At 35.7% G+C, this 12,532-nt stretch overlaps 2 protein-coding genes across 4 annotated transcripts in view; both read left to right on the top strand.

Annotated features, from left to right (window-relative positions):
* zgc:63587 overlaps positions 1–9,253 on the top strand; it is a 79,819-nt gene extending 70,566 nt beyond the window's left edge. The window contains exons 9-12 of one of the 2 annotated variants that reach the window (XM_005172457.6): positions 3–148; positions 1,527–1,610; positions 1,718–1,778; positions 6,050–6,470. In XM_005172457.6, the coding sequence (XP_005172514.1) occupies positions 3–148; positions 1,527–1,610; positions 1,718–1,778; positions 6,050–6,118 (360 nt within the window). In that variant the 3' untranslated portion in view covers positions 6,119–6,470. 2 annotated transcript variants of the gene reach the window in all.
* A 2,142-nt stretch (positions 9,254–11,395) lies between these two features.
* Positions 11,396–12,532, top strand: part of septin5a (septin 5a) — a 53,292-nt gene continuing 52,155 nt past the window's right edge. Inside the window, 2 exon segments of one of the 2 annotated variants that reach the window (NM_199988.1) lie at positions 11,398–11,496; positions 11,612–11,622. In NM_199988.1, the coding sequence (NP_956282.1) occupies positions 11,454–11,496; positions 11,612–11,622 (54 nt within the window). In that variant the 5' untranslated portion in view covers positions 11,398–11,453. 2 annotated transcript variants of the gene reach the window in all.

The raw sequence follows: 12,532 nt of genomic DNA, 5'->3' as shown, positions 1-12,532 counted from the left end.
AGGCCAGTATCCCGTTTGCTGTGATCGGCTCAAACCAGCTGATTGAGGTGAAGGGGAAGAAGATTCGTGGGCGGCTGTACCCGTGGGGTGTGGTGGAGGTGGAGAATCCCGAACACAACGACTTCCTCAAACTGCGCACTATGCTCGTGTGAGTGTATTAGAAAATTATAATAATATTAATCAAGGTAAAAAAAAAAGGTAAAACTGTTTACATGAGCATCTCCACCCTTCAATTAAAACTCTTGTACCTTAAAGACTTCTAGTTTTAAATAAACAAAGCCAAAGACATTTTTTTTCAGTTAATTTTGAGATTTTTGGCTAGTTAAAATACACTAAATACACTTTACTCTTTTATGTTTCTATTTATTTTAACAGAAATGTCAATTTCAGCAGCAATTGTTATATTGTGAAGGTGTTTATTGAGGGATGTGTTCCCATATTTAATGTGGCTTACTGTACACAATATTTTATTCTTCAAATAAATTTTAAATGGTGATTTTTAGCTGTTCAAAGCATTTAATAATTGTAGGTTAGGAATAAGAGGAGATTCCCCACAAAACCCCCCTAAACCTGTTTGATTGTAATATGTATCATGTGTTAAAAAAAGAAACAATCATTTTAAATTGATGAAATATTCAGCTTAAGCATGTCATGATTTATTTATTTCTGAAATAATATATATTTTAAATATTCAGACTGTTCGTTATTTTTTTTGTACTTGATTATCATCATTTCTTTAGGCAAAAATGGACTTTGTAGTTTATTTTCTGTGGTTTAGAGTGAAATGGATCTAACACATAATTCGGGTCTCCATAGTGTTGATTTCTCCATTTGTTGTGTAGCGCCCTCTGCTGATCAAAATCCATTAAGGTTTGTCTGTGTACCTGGTATTCATTACTTTGTGGGGACCAAAAAGTCTAGCAATACCAGTAGATTTTGAGCCTGTGGGGAGTTTTTTTTTTTTTTTTTTTTTTTTTTTTTTTTTTTTTTTTGGGTCCCTATGAGAGAAACAACTCATTAATCATCCAGAATAAGGTGTCTTGTTTAGGTTTGTGTTTAGAATTTGGGAAAGAGAACAAAATATACTGACTATAGTCTAAAAAGAATTGGAAATTCCACTAAAATATAAGTACCTAATGTGTGTGTGTGTGTGTGTGTGTGTGTGTGTTTATGTGCATGTGTTATCGCGTATGTGTTTTCATGTGCGTGTCTGATTGCTTGTGTGTATGTGTTTGTTTGTGTCTATGTGTGTGTGTTTGCATGTGTGATTGTGTATGTGATTGCGCATATGTTTGCGTGTGTGTTTTTGTATGTGCATGTGTGTTTGCATGCATGTCTGTTTGCGTATGTGCGTGTTTGTGTGCGTGCCTGCATATTTGCATGTGTATGTGCGCATTTGTCTGTGTCTGTGTCTGTGTGTGTGTGTGTGTGTGTGTGTGTGTGTGTGTGTCTGTCTGTCTGTCTGTCTGTGTGTGTGTGTGTGTGTGTGTGTGTGTGTGCGCGCTTGTGTGTGTGTGTTTGTGTAGGACCCACATGCAGGACCTGCAGGAGGTCACTCAGGATCTCCATTATGAGAATTTCCGTTCAGAGAGGCTAAAGCGAGCCGGCAGGTAAAAACATCTAACACACCATCCCAGATGATCGTCCTGCTGACCAGCTGATCTGCACTGGGGTCTGATGGTGAATCTGTGCTGAAACTGTGTGTGTGGTTCTGCAGGGCGGCTGATGTGGAAGATGTGATGGACAAAGACCAGATCCTGCTGGAGAAAGAAGCTGAGGTCAGTCATGATAATATAGTAATATCTGATTGATTGCTATATTTTAATACACATAATAACTCTCTGCACTTTCATTGAAAAGGTTTGGCTCAATATTTTTTTAATCATGCTAAAATAAGTCTGATCACCAAAGCTGCATTCACTTTATGAATATAAAATAAAGAAGCTGTAATATTGTAAAATACACTCACCGGCCACTTTATTAGGTACACCTGTCTAACTGCTTGTTAACACAAATTTCTAATCAGCCAATCACATGGCAGCAACTCAATGGATTTAGGCAAGTAGACATGGTCATTATGATCTGCTGCAGTTCACACCGAGCATCAGAATGGGGGAGAAAGGTGATTTAAGGGACGTGGCATATCTGTTGGTGCCAATCGGCCTGATCTGATTATTTCAGAAACTGCTGATTTACTGGGATTTGCACGCACAACCATCTCTAGGGTTTACAGAGAATGGTCAGAAAAAGAGAAAATATCCAGTGAGTGGCAGCTCTGTGGTCACAAATGCCTTGTTGATGTCAGAGGAGAATGGCCAGACTGGTTCCAGCTGATAGAAAGACAACAGTAACTTAAATAAGCACTTGTGATAACAGAGGTCTGCAGAAGAGCATCTCTGATTGCACAACACCTCTTTGAGGTGGATGGGCTACAGCAGCAGAAGACCACACCAGGTGCCACTCCTGTCAGCTAAGAACAGGAAACAGGCTACAGTTCGCACAGGCTCACCAAAATAGGACAATAGAAGATTGGAGAAACGTTGCCTGGTCTGATGAGCCTTGATTTCTGCTGTGATGTCCAGATGGTTGGTGCAGAATTTGGTGTCAACAACATGAAAGCATGGATCCATCCTGCCTTGGTGGTAGTGTAAAGGTGTGGGGGATATTTTCTTGGCACACTTTGGGCCCATAAGTACCAACTGAGCATTGTGTCAACCCCACAGCCTACCTGAGTATTGTTGCTGACCATGTCCATCACTTTATGACCACAGTGACCATCTTCTGATGGCTACTTCCAGCAGGATAACACACCATATCATAAAGCGTGAATCATGTCAGACTGGTTTACTGAACATGACAATGAGTTCACTGTACTCAAATGGCCTCCACAGTCACCAGATCTCAATCTAATAGAGCACCTTTGGGATGTGGTGAAATGGGAGATTAGTATCATTTATGTGCCGCTGACAAATTCACAGCAACTGAATATTTCCACGGATTAAGGCAGTTCTGAAGGCAAAAGGGGTCCAACCCGGTATCAGTAAGGCGTACCTAATAAAGTGGCCGGTGAGTGTATATTCACAATTTTTAGCAAAAGTTTTCTATTTTTAATGTCTTTTAATATGTATTTTTGGGAGCCCATGTTAAATATTCAGCATCATTAGCATAACATGATCCATTCTGATATGCTAATTTGCTGCTCCACAAGTTATCATATGTTTATTAAAAGAATTAGCTTTATTAATTTATTAAATATGATTATTAAATGGCTATTATTGTCCTACTGACCCCAAGCATTTGTAAGCAGTATTTGAGGTTTTGTTTACAGTCTATGGTAATTAATTGTAGGAGAACGCAATCAGAGCCGTCTGTAAACATACATGTCTGCACAGGAAATTACATCAACTTCCTGCAGCACAGAACGTACAGAAATGCATGCAATGTACAAAGATCGTGCATTTGAGTGTTTTTATGCACCTGTTTAACATAGTAAATGTCCCAAGAGAAAAATCCTTTCCAAAAAAGCTGATTAAAAAACAGGCTTAGTAATATTTAATAAGTAAGAGAGAAGTTTATAGTATTTATAGAAATAATACAATAAAAGAAAAGAGTTTTATTGTCGTCATCATTAGTCGTGTGTTTAGAGGAGCAGTTTTGTACAGTATGTTCTCTAATTGTCATGATTGTTGTCATTAGAGACTGTAATTGTGTTTATGTTTACATATCACGTTCATAAGAGTGAGTTTTTTTCTCATCAGTCCTGTTGCAAGGTCTTTTCCAGTATCAATAACATTTAAATTAGCCTCAGACAATTTCTGATGTTTGTGAGTAACAATAACATGGAAATATGCTGATTTTTTTTATACACAAATATATGTTTGTTGTAATATTGACACATTTTTTTAGTTAATTTTGAGATTTTTGGCTAGTTAAAATACACTAAATACACTTTACTCTTTTATTTTTCTATTTATTTTAACAGAAATGTCCATTTCAGCAGCAATAGTTATATTGTGAAGGTGTTTATTGAGGGATGTGTTCACATATTTAATGTGGCTTACTGTACACAATATTTTACTCTTCAAATAAATTTTAAATGGTGATTTTTAGCTGTTCAAAGCATTTAACAATTGTAGGTTAGGAATAAGAGGAGATTCCCCACAAAACCCCCTAAACCTGTTTGATTGTAATATGTATCATGTGTTAAAAAAAGAAACAATGATTTTAAATTAGCCTGTTTGTGAGTAACAATAACGTGGAAATATACTGATTTTTTTTTATACACAAATATATGTTTGTTGTAATATTAAAGAAAATGATACAAGAGTTCACTAAATGGAAAGCACTCACACTTTCTCTTGCAGGCAGAATAAATACACACAAAAAATGAATATTCTTCCTAAATTTATTAAGTATTTCAATTTTCATTTTTAATTCATTCATTTTCTTTTCCGCTTAGTCCCTTTATAAATCAGGGGTCCATATATGCAAAGAAACAAATCTAATTTATTTATTAGTTATGCATAATAAAATGAAATGACGCAGGGAAAAAGTGTAGAGAGGTGTAGAAAGGCAGTGAAAGCCCAGACAGCAGCTGAAATCTCTCAGTAGTTCTTCAGCAACTCTCTGCCCTTCCTCAGTTTAAATGAATATCAGCTGCTTCAGCTGACATTTCAGCAAGATAATGGTCCAAAACACAGCCAAGGAAACTCTCATATGCTTTCAGAGAAAGAAAATCAAGTTGTAGAATGGCTTAGCCAATCACCTGATCCGAATCCAATAGAAAATTCAAAATAAAGCTCCGATTTGATAGACAAGACCCACAGAACTGTCAAAATTTCTCCATATGAGAGGCGTCTTTAAGCAGCCAGCACCAAAAAAGGTCTTTATTTAAAGTGTTATATACATTTCAGTAGTTCAGTGCTTTCTACTTGTGCCATTCCATTGTTAATATATAAAACTCATTTTTCAGATTTGTTTGTTTTGTTTTATTGTTATGTTTGTTTTGTTTGGGCTTTTACCAAAATCTGGTTCAATTCCATGTCAACAGCTCCTTTAAAAATGTTATTTCCAGGAAAAAGCATGATGTGTTTAATACTTATTTTACCTGCTGTACAAAAGGATCATGTGACACTTGAGACTAGAATAGTGATGCTAAAAAATGAGTTTGCATTACAGTAATAAACTCCATTTCACAGTATATGAACATTTCACAGTATAAAACACTATTTGAAATGATAATACAGGATGTCCGCGGAGTCTTAAAAAGTGTTTAAAATTGATCAATCAGTTTAGAGAAATTTAAGGCCCTTTAAAAGTATTAAAAATACTTAAATGATATTTTACAAGGTATTCAGTTCGGTATCAGTATGCTAATGTTTACCTGAATTTAATCTTTGAATATTGGGATGCTGTGTAGTTTATGAAATAAATAAATAATCCTGCTAGATTTGACATCACGGTGCTTTGTTTACTGCACTAAACAGGGAAACACTGTTATTCCTGCTGTTGTAAAGGCGCCACCTACTGGATTGACATTTTATTCAGTATATAAATACAGTTTTAGTTTAGGATTTGTTTCTTGCAATAAGTATTTAGTAAGTATACTGCAAGTTAAAATGTCGGCAATGTTACATGTTAAAACCTGAAGTGGTAATGAGGTCTTAAGGTATTCAATCTCTGATTCCTGTATATAATAATAATAGTATATACCAGGGGTGCCCAATTTCGGTCCTAGAGGGCCAGTGTCCTGCATATTTTAGTTCCAACCTCCATTAAACACACCTGAACCTGCTAATCAAGCTCTTTCTAGGTATACTAGAAACTTCCAGGCAGGTGTGTTGAAGGAAGTTGGAGCTTAACCATGCGGGACACCGGCCCTCTAGGACCGAGTTTGGACACCCCTGGTATATACTAATGTAATAAACTAATGTAGTAATGTATAGTATTTTTGAAGCCATAAACACAGCCTCTGTGAGCTATATATCATCCTTTATGATTAACATTTGTGAAATCATCGCTATGTGCTTTTTTTCCCCCTGTTATGCAGCTGAGACGCATGCAGCAGATGATCGCTCAAATGCAGGCTCAGATGAAAATGAAACCCGGAGACGACTAAGAGTGTGTGTGTGTTTCTCTGTCGTCTATACGCGAACAGGAAGTGTCATCTGACCGGAGGGTACATTTATCCTGCCCGTTTCTAAACACTATTTACTTGTCATATCAGATTGATGGAACATAATAGTAAACGTTGACCAAGTAGAATCCCTCACTATCGCAAACACATGCTCCATTGTTTAATCAAGCCTGTCCAATTTAGACTCTATCTATTAATAATTTATATCATGGTTCCATTGACAATATTCAGCATCTGTTCATCTGTGCATTGATCAGGGTTTGTGATGTCAGTGCCAAATACTCTTTTAAAGCTGCTTGGCTTGTTCAAGTCATGTATTTTGTATGTGTGTTTATCTATATATATATATATATATATATATATATATATATATATATATATATATATATATATATATATATATATATATATATATATATATATATATATATAAAATTAGTGTTGGGCAAATATTTAATTTTAATAAATTAAATCAGAAAGAGAGTCTGTTTTGACATAATGTAAGTCAAAATGCATGTTTATTATGATGCACACACATACATAAAAACAAAACTATTTGGCTACATTGATGTTTGCGCATAAATTTACATATAATTTGTACCAATATGTATATCTCATATCTAAAATAAAAATAACAAATATATTTTAATGTTTAAATTAAAAGGATAAATTATAAATGCATGCATGTCTGTATTTACAGTGTATGTACATAATAAATATATAGCGTACACACACAAATATATATATATATATATATATATATATATATATATATATATATATATATATATATATATATATATATATATATATATATATAATTTATTTGTTTATTTGTGGGTGTACGCTATATATTTATTATACACACACACACACAAACATATATATATATATATATATATATATATATATATATATATATATATATATATATATATATATATATATATATATAATGTCAAAACAAACTCTTATTTTGGATGTGATTAATCATAATACATTCTATCTACAGGGTGGGCCATTTATATGGAAACACCTTAATAAAATGGGAATGGTTGGTGATATTAACGTCCTGTTTGTGGCACATTAGTATATGTGAGGGAGCAAACTTTTCAAGATGGTTGGTGACCATGGCGGCCATTTTGAAGTCGGCCATCTTGGATACAACTTTTGTTTTTTCAATAGGAAGAGGGTCATGTGACGCATCAAAATTATTGGGAATTTCACAAGAAAAACAATGGTGTGCTTGGTTTTAACGTAACTTTATTCTATTATGAGTTACATACACGTTTCTGACCACGTATAAAATGTGATCAATGTGATGCCAATTGTGTTGGATTGTCAATGCTACACTCTTCACACACTGATAGCAACACCGCAGGAGAAACACTAGCACAGGCTTCCAGTATCCGTAGTTTCAGGTGCAGCACGTCTTGTAACTTCACACACCATAGACAAATGCCTACAGTTGACCCCAAAGATAAAAGTCTAAGGGGGTCAGATCGGGAGACCTTGGGGGCCATTCAAAGGGCTCACGATAACTAATCCACTTTTCAGGTAACTGTTCATCTAGGAATGCTCGGACCTGACACCCATAATGTGGTGGTGCAAAATCTTGCTGGAAAAACAGGGAACGTACCAGCTTCAGTGCATGAAGAGGGAAATTCATCATCAATTTTTCATCATCATCAGGTTTCCATTGATGTAGAATGGCCCCACTATCTTTGTTGTCCATGGTGTGAAGATACAAGATGTGCAGCACCTGAAATCACGGATACTGGAAGCCTGTGCTGGCATTTCTCCTACGGTGTTGCTATTCGTGTGTGAAGAGTGGGAGAAGAGGGTTGCATTGACAATCCAACACTATGGGCATCACATTGAACACATTTTATAAGTTGTCAGAAACTTGTGAATAACTCATGAAAGAATAAAGTTACGTTAAAACCAAGCACACCATTGTTTTTCTTGTGAAATTCCCAATAATTTTGATGTGTCATATGACCCTCTTCCTATTGAAAAAAACAAAAGTTGGATCCAAGATGGCCGACTTCAAAATGGCCACCATGGTCACCACCTATCTTGAAAAGTTTGCTCCCTCACATATAATAATGTGCCACAAACAGGACGTTAATATCACCAACCATTCTCATTTTATTAAGGTGTTTCCATATAAATGGCCCACCCTGTATATATGATGTGTGTGAGTTTGTGTGTGTGTTGTTTAAATGGGATAAAATTCAAGGATTTTGTGCCTAATAGATGCATCTGGTCCAGTTTACAGTTTTATCAAATGCACATAATTGCGATTACGTTTATTGATATCATGTTTGTATTTAAGAAAGCAGCACATGTGATCAGCACTACCATCATCATGGTGAAACTAAATATTAAATGTCAGTAGCACATGCAGATTTTAGCACAAATCTAGACCGTTCTTCACTAGCAAACAAAGCAAATGCATGTGGATATTCATGGTGTGGATTCCAGCTATGTACTGTTTCCCTCTACTGGACAGCAAAACCAGCCGCAGCACAATATTTTACCAGATTGAATCATGACAAACGAATGCACAATTGGACAATCTGCTAAAATCAGATCTTTTTAAAGGGAAAATAGTTATTAAAGTGGCTCAGCATCTCTGAAATGATTATTGTGGATGCAGTGGTTCATCTGTTTGTGTTTTGATTCACAGAAATGCCTTAAAACTCCACATTTCACTCTCTTTTATACTTATTCTGTCGTGCATTGGGTTTTTCTATTCTTTTATTGCTTCATTGTTGACCCTCATTACTACTTAAAGCATTGCCATCTACTGCGGTGATCTTAATATTTCTAATTTACCATGGTACGTTTAACTGTAAAAGTCTAAATGTTAACGGTACAAAGTCTGCACAGTGGACTGGAGTCATTTACAGCGTTGTTTGCTAATTGTTGATGCCTGTTGTAAACACACTGATTTTGTTTTGTTGTATTTGTGGTTCAGCCCAGTTATTGTGACTTTGGTTGTCTCCTGTTTAACACAGTTGTCATTTTGCGGTACAATAATGCTAAATTCACTGTTTTACATCTTTCTTTTTGTACTTGCTCACGTTGAGGAATAAATATCTTTACGTCGTTTGTTTTGGGCACTGTGGTTTGCTGCAAGCAGAATCAGTTTAATAAATACACAGACTGAACAGCTTTTAATTAATACATTTCTTAATTAATGGCAATTAAGGTAAACTATTTTAAAATAGCACTGATGACAAATGACTGATGGAATCCTGCAAATGATATGCATATACTCATTTACAGAAAGAAAATATGTAGAGTTTTATGAAAAATGTAAAGTGTGTTTTACCTGCTTTTATTGAAGGTAAACTGTTTTAAAACTTGATTTAAATGATGTATTAATACAGTTAGTTAAATTTAATATTATTGTTTATATATATATATATATATATATATATATATATATATATATATATATATATATATATAAATCTGTATTAAAATATATTGAGTAGTTTGTATTTATAATATTCAGTATGTTGTTTATGAAATATATACACTCACCATCCACTTTATTAGGTACACCTGTCCAACTGCTTGTTAACGCAAATTTCTAATCAGCCAATAGGATGGAGGCAACTCAATGCATTTAGGCATGTAGACATGGTCAAGACGATCTGCTGCAGTTCAAACTAAGCCTCAAAATGGGGAGGCATGGTTGTTGGTGCCAGACGGGCTGGTCTGAGTATTTCAGAAACTGCTGATCTACTGGGATTTTCACGCACAACCATCTCTAGGGTTTACAGAGTTGGTCAGAAAAAGAGAAAATATCCAGTGAGCGGCAGTTCTGTGGGCGCAAATGCCTTGTTAATGACAGAGGTTAGAGGAGAATGGCCAGACTAGTTCCAGCTGATAGAAAGACAACAGTAACTCAAATAACCACTCGATACAACTGAGGTCTGCAGAAGAGCATCTCTGAACACACAACACGTCCAACCTTGAGGCAGATGGGCTACAGCAGCAGAAGACCACAATGGGCGCCACTACTGTCAGCTAAGAACAGGAAACTGACGCTACAATTGGCACAGGCTGACTAAAATTGAAGTTTCAAGAATTGTTGCCTGGTCTGATGAGCCTCGATTTCTGCTGCCACATTCAGATGGTCGGGTCAGAATTTGTCGTCAACAACATGAAAGCCTGAAGCTGCCTTGCATCAACGGTTCAGGCTGCTGGTGGTGGTGTAATGGTGTGGGAGATATTTTCTTGGCACACTTTGGGCCCATTAGTACCAATTGAGCATTGTGTCAACACCACAGCCTACCTGAGTATTGTTGCTGACCATGTCCATCTCTTTATGACCACAGTGACCATCTTCTGATGGCTACTTCCAGAAGGATAACGCGCCATGTCATGTAGTGCGAATGATCTCAGACTGGTTTCTTGAACATGACAATGAGTTCACTTTACTCAAATGGCCTCCACAGTCACCAGATCTCAATCCAATACAGCACTTTTGGGATGTGGTGAAATGGGAGATTATTATCATTTATGTGCCGCTGACAAATCTGCAGCAGCTGCGTGATGCTATCATGTTAATATGGAGCAAAATCTCTGAGGAATATTTCCAGCACCTTGTTGAATCTATGCAGTAAAAGATTGAAGCAGTTCTGAAGGCAAAAGTGGTCCAACCTGGTACTAGTAAGGTGTACGTAATAAAGTGGCCGGTAAGTGTACAGTATATTATAAATGAAATAGATTTTTCTCCTATATATTTCAATTGTAAGGTTTTTTAAAAATCTGTATGTACATATTTATTCACTAAAGTAATTAGAGTGTGTTTGTGTGGGGGCGGTGGAAATATTTGAAGATTAGGCATATTTTTGTATAATAAAATAAATGTAAAAATATTCAAAATATATAAAATTTCAAATAATAAAAGTTTATTAAAAACATTTTTATAATCATTAAAATAATACTGAAACATGTTTAAATAATTAAAAATATATATGTATTAAAAAATAATCAGATTAAAATAATACAGATTGTTTAGCCACAAATAAAACGATGCATATAAATGAAATAAAGGTTAATTCAATACTATACAAAGTAGAAAAAGAAATACTTTTCAAGTAATTTTACATAATAAGAAGACGGATGCCTTTTACGTCTGATTGAAACCCCCTGCTGTTAGCTTGTTCTGTGAATGACGTGTCGGTGGGCGGGTCACTTCGTGACCGTCAGCCACGCCCCTCCACGCCTGGGTTTCCCAGCGGGACCGAGCGAGAGACGCAGACGGAGCCGCCGAGCAGCACAGCAGAGCCTAAACATGACGACCAACATCCGATACAAGAGCAGGTCGATGAAATCCGGTAACGACACGCACACAACACCGCTGTTTCTGCTGTATTTATCTGTGTGTGAGCGCTAATTATTCCTCTTCCTCCTCTCTGCATCCCGCACCTGCTGATGCTGCTCTTCCTTCAGAGGACAGTGAGGTAAGGAAACAGCAACTTCACCACTGTGCGCAGATTTTACCACAGTATTTTACAAACCTAGCACTTCCACACAAGTTTAACAGCATCATATCAGAATCACACGACCATCAGGTTTCATTTGGCTTCATTTATTTAGAATTTTGCGTCATTTTTGGTGTGATAATGTTGATAATGCTGACACAGTGTCATCTTCCGTCGACTGACGCACTTTGTTTATTTACCATACCATATGAAAAAAGTACTATGGTATTTTAAAGTAAGTGTACTGGAAGACATGTAGTACATTTCCAATGGTAAATACTGCAGTGGTTTTGAACCTACAATGATGTGGTGATTTGTTGTTGTAATTTAATTATTATATAGTAAAATAAACACAAATTATTATGAATGTTCTCTTTAATACTACAATAAGTAAATATATGGGAATTGATGGGCATTTTTGCCTTTATAATCTTTTTAAATGGATGTTTTGGTGTTTTTAATATTTAAAGCAATCAGATAAATTACTGTAAATCATTTTACTACATCATAGTCCACACTGGAACACTCGGTTTACATCAGTGAGGTAAAAATCAGCAACTTCACCACACTGCACAGATTTTACCTCAGTATTTTACAAACCTAGCGCTTCCACACAGGTTCAACAGCATCATATAGGAATCAAACAACACTCAGTTTCTTTGGCTTCGTTTACTTTGAATTTTACTTCATTTTTGGTGTGATAATGTTGATAATGCTGACACACTGTCATCTGTCGACTGACACACTTTGTTTATTTATCATCCCATATGAAAAAAAATACTATAGTATTTAAGTGGAAGTGTACAGGAAGACATGTAGTAAAAATTTTATTGGTAAATACTGCAGTGTTTTTAACCTTACTACAGTAAATTACAGTGACGTGGTGATT

This window comes from Danio rerio, chromosome 8 (genome assembly GCF_049306965.1).
Source record: "Danio rerio strain Tuebingen ecotype United States chromosome 8, GRCz12tu, whole genome shotgun sequence".
NCBI classification, from domain to species: Eukaryota; Metazoa; Chordata; class Actinopteri; order Cypriniformes; family Danionidae; genus Danio; species Danio rerio.
The sequence above is the reverse complement of the archived record's forward strand: the minus strand, read 5'-3'. Positions and strand labels throughout refer to the sequence as shown.